Source organism: Falco peregrinus, chromosome 5 (assembly GCF_023634155.1).
Source record: "Falco peregrinus isolate bFalPer1 chromosome 5, bFalPer1.pri, whole genome shotgun sequence".
Taxonomy (NCBI): Eukaryota; Metazoa; Chordata; class Aves; order Falconiformes; family Falconidae; genus Falco; species Falco peregrinus.
This window is the reverse complement of record NC_073725.1, coordinates 18,362,084-18,384,264: the sequence shown is the minus strand read 5'-3', so window position 1 is coordinate 18,384,264 and position 22,181 is coordinate 18,362,084. Positions and strand designations below refer to the sequence as shown.

Below are 22,181 nucleotides of genomic sequence, written 5' to 3'. Positions count from 1 at the left end.
GCAACCCCTGTAGCCACCTTGACAAAGAGCATTACTGTTCCTCTACATGACAAGCTGCTGCCAACACACCCTCTGTCACGCTTCATGGCCCAAATCTGCCTCTTCTCTTCCAGCAAGAATATGGCCTGAATGCCAGCACTGAGCACAGGCTGTCGTTCCAAACAAGCCCATGCTTTGCCAGCTCCTGGTACAAAGGCTGCAGACTAAAACCTGAAGCCTGTCCCCAGCAGCGGCTCAGTTTGATGAGCTGCTGTGCCGCTGTTGCTTCTGTATGTGTACCAGAAAGAACAGGTTTGGTAAAAGGCTGAGCAAGAATTGTCATAGCAACTGAGACTGCAGCAGGATGAGAAGTTGTAAGATGCTGCAACCCAGAAAATTCCTGTATATCTTACATGGGAGAGGACAGCAGCAAAAAGGATGTAGGAACCTGAGTATGTCTTTGCAGGGTATCAGCTTTCCCTTAGGCTTGTCCATGCTGTCACTTAGGCTCTGCAGCAAAGACATGACCTTGCAAAGTCTCATATGAGAGAGTCAGAAGTTGTCCATACAGTGCTCATAAACATCTTTAAAATCTCTGCTTTTCTTTCACGTCACACGTCAGACGGATCTCTCTTTCAGGATCTCATAATTCTCTGTTACTACATCTGTTGCCAAATTTTACAGTAAAGCTCCCTTCAGCTTTCTTCTTTCCTGGAAGGTTATAAAGTGCTTTTTGAATGTGCTTGCCATGTTTAACTAATGTAAGTGTTACTTTTCTGCTTCCTCTGGCCACAGGATTAAGAAGCAAGGCTTTGTAGATAAGAATACCCTCCGACATATAATTGTCCCATACAGCCCTGGGATCAATACTTCCCTCAGAGCAGATACACAGCTCCCATTTGTACCGATGGAAGTAGCTACATAAATAAAGTACATGAAACGCAGGGGTCTGTGGCCTTCCTATGAGGCAATAAAATATTTTTTTATTCCTTTCATCCACATCAATCTCTATTCATCCGACCAGTTCACAGGAAAGGCATTAGCTGCTAACTGCTCCTCACTTCCTCAGATGCCAAACCTTCATAAGACTATACATAAACTGAGCTTTGTGTAGCCTCAAGAGCTTGTTTTTTCTGTCAGTGTGTGTGTGTGCGTAACTCCCACTAACTTCTGAAGCTGTTAGACAGTATGTATGTATGTGTACAGTATGGAGAATAGACTTCAAAGCTTTGACTTCAGTAGCCTGTCCCTTAAATTAGTGGCAAATGCTTTTCACATAGCCAGTTGAGCAGTGGTTAGTCAGGTCTATCAGACAATTTCTAAAAGCCTGATCCAAAAGAACTTTCACAGAACATGGATGTTTATTTCACTACAAGGTAAACAGCTGGCAACATAAATACATCAGATTTTTAAATAAACATCTATTTACCTATGCCTGGGTCAGAAGTGGATAAATGATGGGAAAAGCTGCTGCCAGGACTCGCAAGGATCTTGCAGAATGTCCCTGGAGCAAAAGCAGGAAAGCCTATGCTTTTGCAGAAAGTAGAGTGAAAAAGCTTTCCTGTCGAAACTGTTACCCATTGAAAACCCTGAGCACGAATTTGTGTCAGTGGAAATGTTGCTTGTAAGATCTTGTGCTGATGCTGTCCTAAAAGCAGACTCCAGTAAAGTACCAAGGATGCTATTTGAAGATGTTTCTCCTTCTGCTAGGTCTTGGAGGTCACTTCTCCAGCTTGAAAACAAAAGCCTTCCCAAGAAACATAATCTTTGCTTAGCCTACTAAGTAATCAGGGTTTTGTACCAAGGCAAGCTCTTCCAACAGGAGAGATCAATACTAGGACACAGATCTGGCCCTAAGTTTCCCGTATCCCATATAATTACCAGAAATCCTGAGCTATAACCTATCAGCCTTCTCATTTTCTGTTGTTCCTTATCAGGTCAAAAGCACATTTTGAATCTTCAGTATCTTTGGCAAGTGGGACAGTTGTTTGTTTCTTTTCCACAGTCACTAAGGGCTCTAGAACCACTGGAAAAAATCCCAGTGTTGAGAAAGAATACAGAAGTGTTTATTTGTACCAGCACTGCACACTTTGTCCATTGCGTTTCTTGGTAAAATCATGTTCTTGAATTATAAGGTTTTTGTTGCTTGCTTTGTTTTTCTGTTAGCAAAGATGTCTATTCCAAAAGGGACTGTAAAAAATCTGGGGGAAAAGGGGACACGGAAACCCCCTCCAGAAGAGCACTTCTGAGAGAGGAAGACCTTTGAGAGAAGAGAAACTGCAATGCTTAGAAGTTCTTTAGATTTTGCCCTACCTGATTAACAATAGCCAAGATTGTTCAAACCTGAAAAAAGAGAGTTAAAAGTCAGTTTACACTGGTGTTGGCGGTTGTCTGCCCGCATCTTCTCTGCACTCTTCCACGCAACAAAATCTCAAATCAGTTTTGTTGTTGTTTATAGTAAATTTTGCTTCCTGGCTTTTGGTGCTGGCAGCAGAAATATTATCAAACATCTTGTTAGATTTTATATCCTGATAAATCTAGCTCTTCAGATTCTCACAGAGAGCAGAGCTACGTTACCCATGGGTGTTGTTCAGTTGAAGAGCAAAGTCACTGCTTATTTTAGGGTGTCTCTAACTGAAAATGTGGGAATCTTGAGTATCTGGGAAGAAACTTTTGATTCTGAGAAAGACTAGAAGATTAGAAATAGTCTGAAGAATGGCTGGTGTCCACCTGGACCTTTTCTTCCTGTGAATGTGGACTGGGTTATTGCTCAGCTCCTGCCTGCTTGCTACAGTGCGGTAGACATCAAAACACCAGTCTTAAACAATTTCACAAGCTTTCTTGCCGTTAAGAAAAATTACTGTGTCCACGCTTCTGCCTGCCAGTCCCAACCTACCCAAACCTTTGTTAGCCTTTGTAGAAGCAGGCAGAGGAGGCAGCTGTAGGCTGATGTCCTGGGCTGACTTATTGGAAACAAAGCCCCTCAAGATGGATCACTGCTACACATCAATAACATCACGGTTATTCCATACCAGTTACAGCCCAATGTATACCTTCCAAATTACAGCTGAAAATAGTTATGAAGGAGGACAAGGGCATGAATCAGATGAGATGTATGGCTTCTGTGGACATGTGTAAGTTTGTCCTTAGGGTAACTCTTCCAGGTCTGCTGTTAGCACTGCATTTAAAGACTATTGCAAGGTCTCTACCATCTCATTTCTTTTTTCCTTTCAGACAAGCCCTGCGGGGACCCGCCGTCCTTCCCCCACACCATCCTGCATGGCCACACTGGCTTTGAAATGGGGGATGAGCTGCTGTACGTTTGCGCCCAGGGGTATGTCATGGGCAACAAGGAGACAGCGTTCACGCTGCTCTGCGACAGCTGTGGGGAGTGGTACGGGCAGGTTCAGGCCTGTGTCAAAGGTAAGCTCACCCAGCACACGGAGCATCCCTCCGGGAGGTCGCAACCTCTCATCCTCAGCCCAACTGACACGGTTTCAAACTTGCAGGGGTGTCCCCTGGGCATGTGTGGTCCTGGTGACTAGACCATCAGCATCTTAGCTGGCCCAACAGGGCTGTTACAATCCTGTTGGTAGATATCTCCAGTAAACCACAGGAGAAGATAAATTGTTCATACTGATATGAGCATAAAGTTTCTTCCTGGGTGTTGGAAGCCATTCAACAATTTTAAATGGAACTTTTTATGTCATCTTTTTTTTATTTTTTTTTTTTTTAATCTGCTGACTCCATTTCAGGGATTCACCGAGTCTTATCCCAGGGTTATCGCTCAGTTCCTGCCTTCCTGCCTCCTCCTTCCAGTTCGCCATCTTCCTTCTTTCCCCCACCCCCCACCCCCCCAATACCCTTTTTCTTTAGTACTGAACGTAATTTTTAATTACTGGAGCATAACCTATGGAAAGGTTATTAAATACCTGTGTAATTAATATCAGAATCAGCCCCTTTGTGGAAATCAGTTGTTCACGATCTTGTACGTGCTCATTCTGTTTACTGGACGAAGTTTGTAACTTTTCAATGTACTTTTGTTTACTCAAGCAATGGGATTACTATGGACATTACAAGAAATACCAGAGGTATTTTTTCCAGAGGAGTTCAAAAGCCATGCCCCGGCAGCATCGGGGAGCCAGAGACATTGTTTACCAGACAAAGTATACAATGCAGGTTTTGTATATTCTCTGCTGTGTTTATTTTCACATGAAGCCACAGAGTTGCTACAGAAATGAGAACTCTGTGTTTCTTCTCACCTTTGGGAACCCAGAGCAAGCACAGAGAAAAGCCGGCGTCTTTTTGCAGCCATGCACTAACCACGTAAATAGCATCTTGCCTGACCACAGACAGGCTGAGGCTGTCCATGGCTTCATCACCATTTAGCATTACATCTTCATGTGATGCTACGGGCTGAGTCCCTGAGATCGCATCCCCCTTACAGAAGAGTCAAGATGCCGTGGTGGTGCTGTGGCCCCATGGGGACAGGGGTCAATACCTCTCAAGGGCACAGCAGCCCCACATGCAGCTCCCCCCACTTCATTTTGTTTTCTAGGTTAAACTGAGCTGACCATCCTTTAGGTGCTCTTGGATTTTTATTTGGGATGCAAAATGGGCAATACAATAGCTGTCCATCTTTTAAGCCCCAGACTTTGTCCAATGGCTTATACGAAGATAGTTTGGCTGATCTGAGCTTTTACTAGCCCTTTCCTGCTAGTTGCTTTAGTACTTTTGAACTTCTGACTTTACATGTATGACAAATGCCGCTTCCTTTTGGTAAGTTAGGAGAATTAAAGACCTATGTGAGTTAAGAGAGCAGCCCACACCACAGAAGATGGCTGCAACAGAATGGCAGAAATACAATTCAGGTTAAAGCTAAGCAGTGAGATGGAAAAGTAAAAAAAAGTAAAAAAGAAAGTTAAAAAAAAAAAGCCCCAATAAAGAGGCATACAATTTTTATCTCATACCATGCTTTCAGGATTTTTGTCTACAAACTCAACAGTATCTACCCAGATATTCACTCCATTAAAAGGAATGAAAGTGGATTTTCTTATCAAATAACTTGACTCAAGGAATCAGGCTTTTATTAAAAAAAACATCCACCAGAAGTAAAATTCAAAAGCTCTGAGAAATTATAATAATGACATTTCCTTAATTTAAACCTTCAAGAAAATCCACCTTTATATATTAGTTAAATTTTGCAACAAACTTTTAACTTTCTCCTTGTTTAAACATAAGCTAAATAGTACCATGGGTTCAGATGTGGATGCAATCTGAATTCTGTTTTCTCATTCCCTTTCTCACGTTACCCTGCTCGATGCATAGAGCTCACAATTTTTCCAGTATTTGAGAACAGTCATCAGAGTTTCTTACTATTTTTTTCAGAGAGATGTCACACCTTTAAGATGATATTTCTGTCAAAACCAATAAATTTTAAGCAAAGGAATGGGCAGCTGTTGGGTAGCTGAGTTATCTATATGGACTGGAGTTAGCATAGCCATTTCAGAACCTGTATATTCCTTAATGCCCAGGGACTTGCAAGGAGTTATTTTTACTCATGAATATACACCACCAGGCAGTGGATAATCATGAGAAAAGGTCAAACTTGTTCTTAGTAGAAACAGATCATGTCTGTGCACCAGGGAACCAGATATTCAAACATATCCAAATGGTACAGGCATACAAAAAAAAAAAAAAAATTCCAACACCTTTCTGAACTATTTCAGCTTCCAGAACTATTCTTACAAACAGCAGTTCAGATGCTTTAAGTGAAATACTGCAGGGAGTGGAGGAGGAGATTGGATGCAGAGAAGGAAAAAGAGTATCTGCATCTGATAACCCAGCCGGTCTGAATTTCCTATAAACCGCACCAAACTGCTACTTCTTTTTCCTTCACTGAGGTTAGTGAAAATGCTGACTTTATCACACATAGAAATAGAACTGTATTACACCAAAGTAAGGCAGGGAAAGAATCAGGCCATTTAAGTTGTGTGTGGTGCACTATTTTCCCTGGATAAATGGTCTGTTTCCACTGTTTTGCCTGAGACTTTCACACAGCCGCAGGGGAGAGAAAAATATTTTTAAAAGAAATAGGAAAGTGTGGCTGTAAAATCACAAACATCAACACTGGAACTTGGGAGCAGATGTAATATTGTGAATTATGATTTCTAAAGTTATTTAAATGTAGACTTCATGCTGAGGGGCTTCCTTTGATTAATGTTTTTCAAACACTTTAAGGACCTGGGAAAGAAAATACAATATGTGTTAAATTAGTAATTATATATTCAATCCTCCTGATCACAGTTTTTCAGGAAAGGAGGCTTTACGGGAAGACAGAAGTGTGTGATACAAGTGTTCATTATTAAAAAAAAAAGTAAAATAATTCAGCTAAAAAGAACAAAACATGGAATTCAATTAAAAGAAACCTGATTTGCAGTCGACAGATAATTTGGGTCCATAGAAAAGAGGGCAATATTTATTAATTAAGTACTGCAGAAGCCAGCACACACACTGCTTTTTAAGCACTTTGGGGCAAGAGAGTAACTTCCCTATCATGAAGATTAATGATGGGACTTAATGGAGATGCTATATCCCTGTTGGCAGAGTGGGCAGAGTGGGCCATTCCTGTCCTGACTGGCTGACTTCAGAGGAAAGATGGTCGTGAAGCCACTGCAATGAACATTTAAGTGCTATCTTTAGAGGCTGGTTGGATGATACAATTCCCTTGTTCTGCACCCGTGCTGGGTGAGCAACTGGAACTGGGAAATGGACCCGATGCTCTCACAACAACACAGCTGGACCACAGGGAAAAAACTCCCATCAGAGGATGCAAAGATATAAGGCCTGTTCCTACATCTGGCACTGTCTCTGAGCCAGGGGCAAGCCACTGGACTGCTCTCTGCTGCTTACTCCACCTCGCGAATGCAAAAGTGATGTTTATCCAGCTTCATAAAGCTTTCTGAGACTTGCAGGCATTACAGCTGCCTGTTACTGTATGGGTTGGTAATGGCCACGTTCTCATGCCCAGCTGTCCGAGCAGAATATCAGACTAAATAGCAATAATTGGCTTTTTCTCTCCCTTGTGTAGAAACATTGCTTTACATTCCCAGTTGTTTACCCAGAGCAAATACGAAGGCAAAGAACTGTCATCGTAGCGGCATCTAAATATAGCACTTAAACGTCCTTTGAAGTAGCTTTATGATCATCTTTCCTCTCTGTTTTGATTCAGTCAGAGGAGATATGGTCCACTCTGGCACCCAGGATGTAAATGTACAACGATGCAGCTGGCAGATTTGTAAACTAAATGGAAAAAGTATATTATGCATCAATACACCTATAATCCAAAATAAAATATGTGGCAAAACTTGGCTATAGGCATAGATGAACAAAATAATTTTGGGGTTATATTAGGTGGATTCTGGATAAAGTAAAGTACAGTAAAGTGCGCACACCAGGTAATGGACTGTAATTTTTAGTCAAGATGCTTTTAAAGAAAAAAAGTGTCTCTGTATAGTTAGTGTTTCCTACAATTTCTCATCATGAAAAGACACTGTGTTCCAGCTGAAAACACAGGGATATTCAACCCAGCAAAGCAACCTTAAGCAGAAAACAGGGAAATACATGGTTTTTGCAGTTTATTATTTTTGCTATTTCAATGGAGAGAACACATTTGTTTCACAAAATATATCCTGAAGATTGGCATTGTGGTAAGGTCTGAGAGCAGAGGTGTACATGCCTTGCTGTGGCTGTCCTGCAGGCACAGAGACTGAAGTGACTGTTGCTATGTGACACTTGTATTTTTTTCCCAAAAGGAACCATAGGTTCGGTATCAGAAGCATTAATACTAACATTTCAGGATGTGTGTGTGTGTATGTGTCAGGACTGCACTGCATTAGGCTGCATCCTTGAGAATTTGCTTCCTCAAAGACAGATGAGATGGCTGGGAGATCATGTCACATCTCTGCCCTAAAACTGGCTAAGAAGAATGTCAGATATTTATCCTTTTCCCTTGGCTATAAGCTTGTGGCAGCTATGAGCTTGTGGCAGGAGAGGTCGTATCTTCTGCACATCTAAGGAATCTCTCCAGCGTCAACTCTCGAATACTTGTCTGGTGTGTTCAGAGCTGGTCTAACCTTCCCGCACGGGGGACCGTCCTTCTGATTTCTGTGTAAGGAGGATTCAGCCGACTCTGACCGCCTCTGAAAGCTCCATCTGCAGCTCCCAGTCTTTTTGCCTGGTTCAACTGTTCTCATGACTTCAGACGCTGCTTTCTGAGTTTTCAAGAATAGCATTGATTCACATCCATGTGGTCTGTAAGCATGACTAGACAGCACCATTTAATTCTTTCACTTTTTTTAATGGGGAGGGTAAAACAAAACGTCTCTGGTTTTCGATCTTATTCAGGAATGCTTTGGTTTTCCTTCTGAGAGTGCAAATGGAGAATTGTGACAGACAAATAAGATCAGCAACAAAATATGTCCGTGGCCTGTCAAAACAAATGTGATGACAAACTTTGGTTCTTTTTTCAGGTCTGTCACTGAGTGGTTGTATTAGATTAATGTAAATTATTGATCTGGCATGAACTGATTCTGCCAAATTGAATTAGTTAAAAATATTATGATGGGTTATTTATTTATATTAGCAGGCTTTCTGCTAGAATAAAAGTCATCCACCTTCTTGTAGCTGTTGCAAAAGACAAAAGGCAACACAATTTTTGTCTAGCATACTCTGGTTGATTTGAGAGAAGTGTGTCCATGTGCCTGATCTGAGCCAAATGGACAATCCTTTGGGATGCTGTAGGTCACAAATCTGACCAATCTAGGCAGGTTGGTCTACTTGCTCTTTTCCTTCCCACCTTTAAAGGCTTGTTCATGTTTTCTGTAACTACTTTGAGATTCTTAGAATAAAGATGTTTTTATACAGTAGAAATGTTTATGATGATGGTCTACATAGAATCAAGTTTCAATTTCCTGTACTCCAAAAATACATCCACAAAGTATGCAGTGCACTTTATGGTTGTCCAAAATAGCAACACTCAAAATAGAGCTTGGATGCCAATATGCTATCTAGAAGAAAAATTAAACGGATCCTAGAGTGTGGAAAACCAGGCTCTCTGGAATTGCCTGTTTCTATGTTTGGTTACTGTTTTCACATTAGCGTCAAAAGTTGAAGGAGATGAAAACTTTTTAGGATTGGATGCTTCCCAGAAAGGACAAGGCTAAATTAAAAGGATTTTACCTTTTAAATGAGCTTCACATCTTTGGTAGCATGCCATTTCAGCATCTGCTGCTGTAAAATGTTCATTTCAGCCCCGGTAATCCCTCAGACAGTGAATCAAGACTCACTGATCCTGGAGTCTGCCAGAGAAGGGTAGGGGTAAGATGTCACAATGACCAAATATAGAAAGATTTTGGTCTTGGACTAATTAATTTTGGTGCTGGGTCCTCTTAGAACCAGACCTGCTTGGATAGGAAGGAAGATGCAACCGCTTTTAAATCAGTTGCTAGCTGGTTTAAAAATGTGTATAAATAAAGGTTTCAACTATTTGTATAATAGGTGGAGCTGAATCTACTTTGGTTATTGCTTTTCAGTGCTGACACTAAAATTCAGGGAGCTGGAAACCTCCAGAAACTGCTGAGGAGGTGAGCAAAAAGGAGTGCAAAAGTCGTGCAATCTGTTCCTGGAAAATCAAGCTCACGTCTGACTTAAAAGATTGTCATGGTAACACAAACTCACTAAAACCAAGCCCCGTTTGAAGGTCTGAGGCCCAGGAGAAAGAATAGAGTATTATTACTGTGTAAGTCAGTTCAGGATCATATAAATCAAAGCTTCAGAGTAAGGGGGTCTGTGTTTCCTTTGATGGTCAGAGCGCTCAATAGTTGCTTTCATTCTGGTATCCCATAAGCTAACATTAGCTATGTTGATAGTCCTTGCTATAAACTATGCAAATATGGGAGATTGCGCATGAAAATACATTATAGCAGCTTTACAACTCGGGTCACAATCTGATTGTCGGAAAGAACAAGAGTCCCTTATGCAGTGACGAGCGGGGCATAATGAGCTCTGATCTCGGGCTCTCTTTAGACTACAATGGGCTTTTTCTTCCCTCAGCTGGACATTAAGAAAGCACCAATTCATTTCTATACGTGCAGGATCAGGCCCAAAGACAGCAGGTTTGATGGAGGCTTGACTGATGGTTCAACAGACCCTTAACATGTTCTGATGGACTGAGGACTCATGTTTTCCTAGGAGCATGTGCTCTTTCCTGACATGCCTCCGCAGGACTTTCTTCTTAAGGGCTGAAAGTAAGTGGCAGGAGAGATGCTAAAGGGGAAAAGCCTCAATCTCTATAAAAAGCATATTACTGCATCCATTAAGCATTTATCAATGATCCATAACGGTCAATGAGATGAATACTAGCCGCCCATTCATATCGCTAACTAAAGAATGGGTCTGGAGGAAACACCACAAGCATACAAGGTGTAATTTTTGTTCATGGATGCGTGTGCATGCAGTAGAACACCATAAAGTAAAAATCCATGTTTCATCCTCAGCTGGATGACACATTCTGACAAGTAAATGAGTGGCAAAAGTAGAGGTACAGGAGACGTACAGGTGAAGACAGGCTGGTGTGATGATTCATCTCAAAAGAGGAAACAGGGGCCATCATAGTTGGTACATGGTGAGTTCTCACATCATGACATTCCTGTTCATATATATCAAACAGACACAGGCTGTCCTGAGAGACACTGGACTTTAGTGAAGCAGGTGTGCAGGAGTCTGGATGGTAAGGTGACAAAATTGCTCGAGGCACTGTTCCCATGCCAAGAGAGCACCAGGGAGAAAAATCCCTAAGGGAAAGCGAGAGAAGGGACAAAGTGAGGCTAGCATTTGATGGCTTGTGTAAGTGCTATGTAGCAGTGGCCAGTGCCACACAGAGCATCATGAATATGTGGCTGACATGCTTTGGCATTCAGAGGTACCCTCCAGTCATTAATGGAAGACTGTTGGAAAAGATTTTAGGATTAATTAGGAAAGTGAGAGTCCTACCAGGAAGCTTTCCACGCTGAGAGCTGGATTCCCCCATCTGTTAAGTCATCTTTGCACCAGACAGAAGGGTTTTCCTGCTTTGCAGAGGACAGAGAGGATCTAGAGGATTACACAAGTGGATGAGGGGACCAGGACCGGGAGGGAGAGGGGTCCGTTGTTGGCACTGCGTTATCATGCGGAGGTTTCACCCCACACCCCTGCTGTGAGAGGAGAGGACCCGCTGAGAACATCCAATTCTCACGCACGATAGCTTTCACAGAGGTATTAGCACTTCACAGGCTGTGTCGCACATTTCGGTTTCCACAGTGTAACTGCTTTGGTTTCTGGTAGACCTGGACCCTATTCCAAGAAAAATACCTTTTGCTAATACTCATTCTGTTCTGGCACCTGGCTTAAGCTGTTCTGGCAAAAAGTGAGCTGGTGTGAGCTGTATCACCACTAAGTGTTTTTGGTTAGACTGGTTTGACAATATTTCTAATCTTTCTTAAGACTAGACCAAATATGGCTCCGCCAGAAGTCTGGGAAGCAGTCTCCAAGGAGAATGTGACTCATTCGGAAACTGAGTTGGGCCCCAGATGAAAATATGATTCAAAGTTGGTTGAGTGTAAAAAGGCAAAAATAGATAAGACTTTATGAATGCATTGATTTGTAATACAGCTTCTCCTAATAACTCCTTGTTTCTTGTGTCATGCCAGGTCTATTGCTTCACTGTCTTCATGAAAGACTAAACACTCTCTTAAAAAGAAAAATTCTCACCATGATTCAGTTTGTTTTATTTTCCATATCCCAAGGCACTGTTTTCTAGGACTTTTAATGCCAGCATATATATCAGCAATTACATCAACTTTCTATGGAGTAGAGCTTGTGTGAGCTGAAAATCAACCACCCTGTCTAGTTTGGAAAATTTTTCATTGAGCTAAGGTTTTAGAAGAGCGGAAGAAACATAAATTAAAATGCATTATTTCATTCAAATTCAAACATTTAGATTCATGCATCGAGTAAAGTCTATTTTGCTATGAGTGGTAGGTCTGTTGAGGCATGGGGAGTTATTTTGAAATCAAATTCAAATTTTGTGATAAATCCACCCCTCTGTCGCACTCAGGTTTTTTGTTGGTGTGGGGGGTTTTGGGTTTGGTTTGGTTTAGTTTTCTGGTTTGGTTTTGGGGTTTTTTTCTCTTTTCTTTTTGGTAACATTCAGTTTCTTAAAACTGGAAGCCTGACAGCTGATTACAGGTGGTATTACCTTGATACCTAGGCATTAGGCTTTAAGTGTCGGAGACAGAGTTTTCTGTTCTTGCAGTCATGGGTGCACCTTAGTTTCTTCAGATGCAGATGAGCAGAACTCAGTATCAGCTTTGGTGGTGGGGTCTTCCTCAGGCAGCTCTAAAGAGCTCTCATGGAATGAGAAATACTGTTCAGGCCACCTGGCCCCAGGTGTCATATCACTGCAACACCAAGGTCATCGAAGAAAAGCAGTATAATGATAAAAAATTGAATATATGGTACTGAATGTAATCCTTTAAAATCAGCTTGCTCAAAAGGGATGAAGTTGCTGTAAAACTTCTGGTTTGTTTGTTTGTTTAAAGTCCAACTTGTAACTGATCACTTTTTGCTATACGTTCCTCTCTACACCCATTTCTTAATTGAATATGATGAAAATTTTTCCTCAAGTCTGGCAAAAAGAGTCATGTTAGGGAGAGCAAAGGTTTGAGAAAGCAATAAGCAGTTGAAGAAAATCCTCTAACTGCAGATAGTAAGTTATTTGTGTACATCTTTAAATCTGGAAAGATAAGATATTAGCAGTTAGCATTGACACCTATCTTGATTTTAAAAAAAAACAACTTGATATTGATTGTCAGCTTATGGTGGCCCGTTCCCTTTTCAAATAAACAATGACACTGAATGAAAAACAGTCTAAAAGTCACTCCTCCTCATTGCACCTTTCTTCTTGGCTTCTTGTGACAAATGAGCCCAGTTCTCTGGAGAAATTAAATGTTGGCTTTTGTGGTTTTTTTTAATGTTTCTAGATGAAACTGAGGCACACATTGACTATGAAGATAACTTTCCTGATGACAGATCGATACCTATTGCTGAGAATGAACACATAAATGGCAAAGAGGAAATCGAGCAGGAGCAAGAACAGCTTTCCTTCAGTAAAAGTTCAAAGGAAGGAAGAACTGAAGGTACCGGAGGTGTTACTCAGGACACAGACACTTCTGAAAAAGGAAGCAGGGCACCAACCGAGTCCCCCGTCTCACTCCTAAGCCAAAAAAACTTGTTTTGGTTTCCATCAGAGGCTTTCAGTGAGCCTGAATCAGAGAAGGAGACAGATGATTCCACTAAAGCACAGCTTTCTGAAGGTGACAACCGCATTGGAGTGAAGACAGCTTATGATGAACCTGGTGCCAAAATGTTTTACGACAGTGAGGATTTCCCCATCGGACCCATTCTCACGACTAATGATACAAAGGCAGAGATAGATGCAGTTGCCATTACTGACGAGTCATGGCTAGATGGCTATCCAGTAACACAAGAAGTGGTAGAGGATGACGAAGAGGAGGGGGACAAGGTTGATGGCTCGATGGGAACAGAAGACGACATCGTCCTCACACCTGACCAGCCAAATCACGTTGAAGTAAGAAAACCAGGCAATGGTAGCCCAGCCCCAGAGGAGGGTTTAACACAGATTGTGGCAGCAACAACGAGGACGGATGATGAAGGAGCCAATGAGACACCGATACCACTTACGTCAGTGAGTGGCCTGGAGAACTTAAGCATGAGCAGAGGTTATGATGATGCTGCATGGGACCACCCAACTACATCTCTGGAAACTATGACTCAGGAGCCTGGTACAACGATGCTGTTTTACATAACCAGCTTAAAAATGTCTGTGTCAGAAACCTCTGTGATGGGCAGCCCCTCCGATCACACTCCGTATGCAGAACCAGAAGAAACAACCACCTACCCAGCACAAGTAGCAACCACTGCACCAGCTCCAGATATCGTTACTGATACATCGTCCCAGGAATCAGCTGAGCAAGAAAATCTCACCCAGGGCCTTGGAGAAAAGCCCGTCCCCACTTCCGAGCCGTGTGAAGGGGAGGATTGCCCCAAGTCCAGCAAAGGTGCCATCATAGCAGTAATTGTGATTCTTCTCTGCTTGTTACTGGTTGCAGCCGTACTGGCTGTGTGGTTTTTCAAAAAACGGCAGCAGAAAAATTCTGTCTATAAACTAAATGGAAGGTGTCAACCCAGACATCATTGCTACCACCACTACCACCAGCAGCACATCGAAATGCAGAAAGTCTAACCAGGGGTCTTTTGGCAGAGATGCTAGAAATCGGAAGAAAAACCTATTGATGCTAGAAGGATCGCATGACTCATGGATGCTAAAATCCAGCAGTGCAGAAAGCAGAAGAAAAACAGAATGCTAGAAGAACATAGAAGACAGAAAAGATTCATCCTTTTGAAATCACAGTTTAGTATATTCGACCTTTCAGAGTTAAAGAATCTGTACATTGTTATCACAAGGGTCTTTTGGAGACACCAGCAGGACACAGTGTGCTTGGTAGTACATCTAAAATTTGTTCCGCTTTCACATTTTGCTCCTATTAATAATAAATTAATTGATTAATTTCTGTGTTACCTGGTTATAATGTAATGGCTGGGCTGGTCAGGCCTTCTTGGTCTATTCTCAGTGGAAGAGGGGAAGAAGGAGGGGAGAAGGATGTTTTTGGAGCAACCACACATTTGGTGCTTGTTCCTTTTTTAGAACCTGCCCAAGCTGGTCAGGATAAACCACCGTAACAAATTACTACCTGATGTGTCTTAAAAAGAAAAACTATTTGCTACCATACTTTAATGGATAGTATTGCAATGATTACTAAGGTACTTTTCTTCAACATTGTGAATTTAACAAGCCACCAATGTTGGATCATTACGCTATTTTTCTGGAAGACGTTCTTTTAGCCTTAGTGAAGAAGTGCCGTTGTTATACTAATCTTTTTATAGAATTCATGATGTCTCCCTGGAATTCGGAGAATACTGTAAGTGCCATTCTTCCTTGAGTATCAGCAGGAGAGGAGTCAGAGCACCTTTGATTCCAGGTGTTATGATGAAGAGCCTCTTATCACGGTGTCAAACAGCGATAAAGCACTTTCCAGGGGAACCCTGTATAAAGTCGGCTGCTTTTCTGAACAGGACACCGACTGGCCAAGATGCTGAATTTCACACTGATTCACAGCCAGTAGACCTCTGGCAACTGAAGCCACATATGATACTTCTGCCATACGAACTCTGTGGAAGGACTGATTTTCTCCGTTCTGCTCTTCCATCAGCTGGAGGTGTGCCTGGGGTGGACACTGGCTGTGGGAGATGGGTATCCATCTTGAGTGCTGCTTATTGTGGTTTTAAAGATAAAGCAAAACCTGGAAGAGAAAGATATCGCATCCACTTGGCTTTTAGGCTGGGTGTTGGTGTAAACACACGGAGGCTTTTCTAACAGCGTGTTCCATATCCAGCAGTTCTGAAAATAAACAGGGAGAGAGGGGAGGATGTTTTCTAGAATCGCTTAATATAGTTCTGGTGAGTTTAGCACAAAATACTTTTCCTTACCTTTCTGAATGAACAGGAGAAAGACTGGCAACTGTGAATAATCTGCAGGTCAGAAATAGATTCATCTGCCACTCTATTGTACTGCCTTAGCCAAAATATGCCAGTAATTCCACACACCAAAATGCTGGAGTAAGAGAAGGCGACCGGGTGGAGTTCACCCGTTTCTGTGTTCTGCCTTGAGTCACAATGGCAACCGTCTCTGACTCCATGGAAGGTAGACTTTATGAAATGGAGTGCAGAATTGGGCCCGTCAGACATACAGCCGTCAACCTCAGTGCTGGTAAGGGAAACAAAGCGGGTTTAGACAACGGCTATATGTTACCTTGGAGAATTTGACCTCAGAGTGAGAAGAGTTGAACCTGATTGCCTGGCAAGAGCCACAGTAAATAAAGAAGGACAGAAACTGTACAGATTTGTAAATATCGTGTTCTCTGACATGTGCATGACTTTATGCCTTTAATGCATTCTAGACCATGAAATAACCTACAATTTCTGTTGTAAACTATTTTTTTATGCAGCAACATTTAAAAAAAAAACAATGGATTTTGCACTAAGCAACTTTATGGAGACTGTTAACTCAACTAAAACATACAGTCTGTAATCTCATGGAAATATGCTGAACAATAAACACAGGAACATCCATTAAAAATATTGTTTAACTGAAAGGTACGAGCATGCGTTACAGTTCTGTGTAGCATCATTCAAAATGAAAAGTCAATACTATTTGGCTCAGGAACCGAACATGTAAAAATGAGATTCAAAATATAATTACAAACACAAATTGTACAGGGATCTTATCTGAGACTTAGAAATGCTTGTTACTCATGAACCAGAAGAAAATGTACATTAACAATGCTTTGGAGGTATTTAAATAAAAATCAAATTGCAAAAAACAGGAAAGGAAGCGCTTGTGTGTGTTCTTGTGCAAATCATCCAGTTTGCCCACATGTTTATAGAGAAAAGATAGGTCTGCCACTTGGATAATTCTTGTAGAAGACAGTTCGATACTAAAAAAATTAGCTGAAAAGTGTTTAGCTTAGGCTGCCAGCCCAGTTCTGCTTCAGATCATCTACCCCCTTTTGCAGCAGCATCTGTTTGTACTCAACGGTTTTCACTTCACCAGCATGATTCAGGGAGTTTGGGAAAACTGATGAACAGATGGGGATAAACAGCCCATGAACGATACATTTGACTTAGGCCTCCTTTTGGATGCAAAACTTGGCTAATCAAAGACAGTAGGGATGGCGAACAATAAATCTAGTACAGCAAATACAAAACCTGAAGATGGTATGGTCAAAATACAGTAGGGGGTGAGTACTTATTGCAGGGAATTAAGAGCTGAAAGTGCCAGCTGTGGGTTGAAATTAGGAAAGGAAAAAGGAAAGGGGGAAATGTCAGGAGGGATTTTGTGGTGGGGACATCCAGTCATTAAGAGACTGGTCTGTGGCTCTGAGATAGAAGTCACGTATTCCTCCTCTAGGGAAGCCACGTATTGCAACAGGCTGGCCAGAATCAGCTCACTGGTGTTGAGACTGATATGACCTCCCTTTCCCCTCCTTTATTGACAGCTACCTATTGACTGGGCCCCCATTTCATGTCGATCACGCGCTGCTGCATCTGGGCAGAGCCCTGTACGAATGTGCTGTCAGGGAGGCTGGGCGGTGACACTGTGGGGTGTAACATCAAACTGCTGACACTGTTTGGGGGTTCCAGCCCTTGTAACCAAAGGGTGTTTGCTCCCCTTTGCACAGAAACACTGGGGTCATGGATTTTAGGTATTAAGCTCTCGGGCTAAAATCCCCTCAATGTCTGTGCTCATCCTTGCATTTGCCAGCTAGGTGATAATATATGGCTTGTGGTGCTGTACTGCCCTATTGCATACTGTATTTATACTGTATGTGAATATATATATCTATCTCTATGCAATACTGTACATATTGCATACCTCAAAAGCTATTACGTTGGGGATTTGTTGCCACAGGCATTGAAGCCAGCATAGGTATTTTTTTTCTGCAATGAAAAGAAGTTACCTCTTCTTTTTTTATATATAGTAAATAATTCGTAATGCAAAGATACAACATAATACATAGCTGTGAAAGATGAGGATACGTAGCTATGAATGAACATTTTAAAAATGAGTCATAACAAGAAATGAGTAGATAGTTGTAAGACTTGTCAAACTACAGGGTTACCACCAGCTGAGGATAATACTTAAATGTTCAACCCCTTTTCAGATAAGTGATAGTGAGAATGGGGCAAAAGCATAAAGACTCAATTTTTTTCTTTGAAGTTAGTAGTCACATAAAGTTACACCTCTGACCCCCATATTTCCCCTTGAAAGTATGCAAGTTCCAAAGTTACTTTGCAGAAGAATTAGTCAAGAAAAAAGCACATTTGTTACTTCATGCTGCTTAAAAGGCCTACCTGTGAGATAAATCAAAGGGAAGGAAAGGTTTTAAATAATCAAAGAAAACTTAGAAAGTTTTTTTTCTACAGAAAAGGTTAGCATTTATAAACTTAAAAATTCAGAACTCTACAGAATTTAATTTTCATATATCATTGGTACTCTAAGGAGAGAGAGCAGAGGGGAGGGAGGAGAGATGGGTGTCTAAACCATTGAATATTTCCTTGCCAAAAATAAATAAATAAATAAAAGGTATCTGTTTATTTTAATATTTTTTCCTAGGCACTGAAGAGGACTTAAGACACAAACCCCTGATTTGCTTGGGTGTGCAACCCAACTTACTTTGGCGACTTCTTGCTCAACTTCTTTTTTGTATATAGCTTAAACTCTCCACACTAGGTCATTCAAGCCTTGAGTCACCAGAAAAAAGAAGTCGCTGTTTAAAGTATGGCAGACAACCAAAAGTTCAGACAGCTGCAATGAAGGATTAGTTGTGGGTTTTTCTCACTGCCTTGCTACAAACTGCATCACAGCTCTGTGTTCAAACATTATTAAATGGGAATGTTTTCTCTGGCACCAACTACTTCTCCCCACAGTTTAAGTATTGAATTTTTTTAACTGAAGTAGCTTTGGTTTACAGCTCGCATTAGAACTTAAAAACATATTTCCATAGTAGCTGGCATATGCAGGCAACTGTTTATTCTCAGTACCAGCCATAATAAACACTTGTACTTTTATAATCCAACAAATCTTTGTCTAATCACAACTCCGTTTTCAAAGCTGTAAAATTTGCATGCTATTTAAACCATGTCTCATGAAGACTCTCTAGAAATTGAAAGATTTTCCAAGTCCGCCTTCATTATCAATATAGACCAATAATTCACTGTAAAGGATGTGGAGATACATGGTGGGTATTAATGGCAATGGTCTATTGAGAAAAAGCTTTGTAAAAGCAAGACATGCTGTAGGATTCGCAGGGGGACAGCTTGTCTTGGGGAGACCCACCTCGAATTTACTCCAGCAAGTATGAAGAAGTGGCATCTCCTTGGTCAGACGGGCTTTCCAGGTGAACTGCAAACAGCATCCGATTAACTTTTGGGTTTATATTTCATCAGCATTTCAAAGCAGTGAAGCTCTGGAAAATGGAGCAATTTGAATTTGCTTTTGGCTCTTGCCTTGTCAACAGAAGTGATGAAGGTCTGCTTGCAGAACTACTACGGTGAATGAAAGGGCCCAGCAGGACATTTGAATTCCCATTCAATTTGCCAGAACTGATCTGGGTTTTGTAGCTGACTTTATCGGCTATTGGGATCACTGAACACAGAAGTACAGAGCCTGCAATGCTGTTTTATGGGAACAGAATTAAACTTTGTGGAGAAAAATCACTACCACCCTTCTTCCTTTTTTAATGAATATTGCTACTGAGGATGAATTAGCAAGAAGCTGGAAATACATGAAGAATTACTATCAGTAAGAGCAGGCATTAATTTGGAAAAGATTACATACTTAGCACAGCCTATCAGATACACTGATTTCCAACCTATGAATCCCTTCCCTTGCCCAGGCTTTGGTTCTTACCTAAGAAAGATTGTTCTGACAGCTAGTACCTGTGTTTTTCACATACCCAAATACCCGCTTCAGCGCACCTGCATTTGTGACTCAGTTTAACCTTCAGCTTTCTAGCAGCTCCCTGTCACGCAGGACGCCATCCAACAAGAGATCAAGCATAGGACTCACGTTGCATGCAGACCCCTGTGCCAGCCAGCTGCCAGCAGATGGGCTTCACCCCCCATTCACCTTGAAGTGGTGACTGAACAACATGCTCAGCATTACTGCAGACTTGCTGGTGGGCAGCAGTGGAGGATCAGAGGCCAACAGCAGCTACCCAAATAGCCAGCTTTGTTACTAGAACGTGAGCAATTATTAAAAAGTGTAATTGTACAGCTCTACAACAAGTTATACTACTACCAAGGTCAATATGAATCTCATCTCCAGGGTTAGCCCAGGGTCAGCAGACACAGGGTGCTGATGCTACGTTCAAGCCAGTCACATGAACATGGTGGCTTCAACAAAATGATGTTTCCCTGAGCATCAGCATCATACTGTGAGCTTTGTCAAAAAAAGAAACAGAATAAAAACCCTGAATATCCCATTGGGTTAGGCAGAAGCTGCTAACATCTGAGGCAGACAACTCACAACTGCAAGAATCTGGGGTGGCAGAAGGAAGGCAAGAACCATATTCCCGCAGCCTCCCAAGAAGAGCTGGCAGGATCAGAGAAGTGGAAGAAAAGACACTAATTTATTGCAGTCACATGTAAATGTTGGCATTTAACAATAGCAGCAGCAAAAGAAAAAGCAGTTAAAAGAACCTGAGAATGCTGAAAAAAGCCACAATAAATACTGAAGAACTGGAAGAGGAGCTATTTCTCATTAGAAAAGAACAAGGGTTTGAGAACTACTTGTACTTATTAAGATTGAACTGGCTTGAGACCATATGTAGTGGAAATTAAGAAAGCCAGAAAAAATCCACAGACACTTGAACAAAATGAAAAAGGGATCATATAGTGCCATTTCAGGAGGCTGCAAGAGTATCGGTTGCCTCCTCAAGTTAAATGGAACGGTAAAGGACATCAGACTTACTTAAAGTAGGCTTAAGAAGAACAAATCATTGGCTAATGGACATCTTAGTAAATCACGAAATCCCCACCTGAGAAGGCACAGTGGCAGGGGATTTCAGTTGTAAGGTTGAGCGCTGAGGAAATGACTGGACATGAAAAGAGATCAGCTGAAGAAGCCTTAGACAGAATCGCAAGCTTACCAGGAAATTTATCATACCCCAGGGACTTGCAGTGGTCGAATAACTGATGAAAAGGAAAAACTAGGGTTCATAGGTGCTAAATGTATCCCCGGTGAAACTCACTGAAGTCAAATGAATCACAGAACAGGTTAACTCCGGTGCTCAGTGTTCCACCAGTAGAGTGAAAATATTACAGCATTTTACCACACACCGGGTTCTTTAAAAGAGACTACAGCAATCTGACAATTACTGCTGGAGAGGGGAAGGGGGTTCTTTTAACTGGAAAGAAGTAATTCTGGGCGGCAAAGCAAAGAGAACCTGGAACTGACTTTCTGTCATCTCATACCTCCTGTAGTCTATGCTGCTTGTTTCACCAACAGGCAAAATCTGATTTACACATGTTATTTCCACACAAGATGTATAGCTATGGAAAGCCTCAGGTCCAGGAACATGTTATAGGCACCTCTTTTGCAAGTCTTTAAGATTTTGCATCGCGGTACCCACGGACAGCACACAAGAGCGAAGGCACTACAGAAACAAATAGCCAGACAACAGCCGGTGCTTGGCAGAGCTCCTAAGTCAGTTTGGTACACTGCAATGAGAAAAAAGTAAATGCGACAGCAACGCACATGGATACATCCATCTCCAACCAGCTCCGTGCCCTTCAATAGCAGGATTTCTGGATTTGGGAGCTAGAGTATAAAGGTGAAGTTATTTGGGCATATGACCTTAACATCAATGGTTGAGCTCCTGAGGAGGAAATCTGGAGTTGTCCTGTGCAGGTTTGGAAAGCAGAAGGACAAGAGAGGCCTGCAGTGCAGTAACCTCTCCCTTGAGCATACACCTCCAGCAGGAAAAAACTAGGGACAAACTGGAGAAGCTAACCCAGCTGGGCATCACAATACATATATTTCATGGGGAAGTGATGGTTTACAATCAACTGCTTGTGACTTTTAAAAAGTAAATTCTTATATAAATTTATAATAGAGTGCTAATATTGCATGGAACAGAAAATGTAAGGGAATCTGATACACTTTCTCTATGTTCGAAACATATAGCAAGCTAGATTCTGGTCCTTGTCACCACAAGTGGAATGGGTAAATCTCCTTAAAAGGCTCTTAATAGATTTTCATTTTGAGAATAGAATGGTCTGCCCATCAACCTCAGTGGATTAGTTGTGATTTATATTAAAGAAGAAAAAAAACCCCAAACTGTTCTTCCAAATATCTTTCACACACAATTTAATGTTTTAAAATTGTTTCATTGCTGCCACAGGACAGAGGACACTTAAAACTGATCCTGTGGATTCCCCTTATTCTCTGCAGACACTCAATG

The 22,181-nt window shown here is 41.6% G+C and overlaps 1 protein-coding gene across 1 annotated transcript in view; it reads left to right on the top strand.

Moving 5' to 3' along the window:
* SUSD5 (sushi domain containing 5) overlaps positions 1-16,533 on the top strand; it is a 43,882-nt gene extending 27,349 nt beyond the window's left edge. Inside the window, exons 4-5 of the mRNA XM_005242210.3 lie at positions 3,214-3,402; positions 13,059-16,533. Coding sequence (XP_005242267.2) covers positions 3,214-3,402; positions 13,059-14,341 — 1,472 coding nt within the window. The 3' untranslated portion in view covers positions 14,342-16,533. The remainder of the gene's footprint in view (positions 1-3,213; positions 3,403-13,058) is intronic.
* The last annotated feature ends 5,648 nt before the right edge of the window (positions 16,534-22,181 follow it).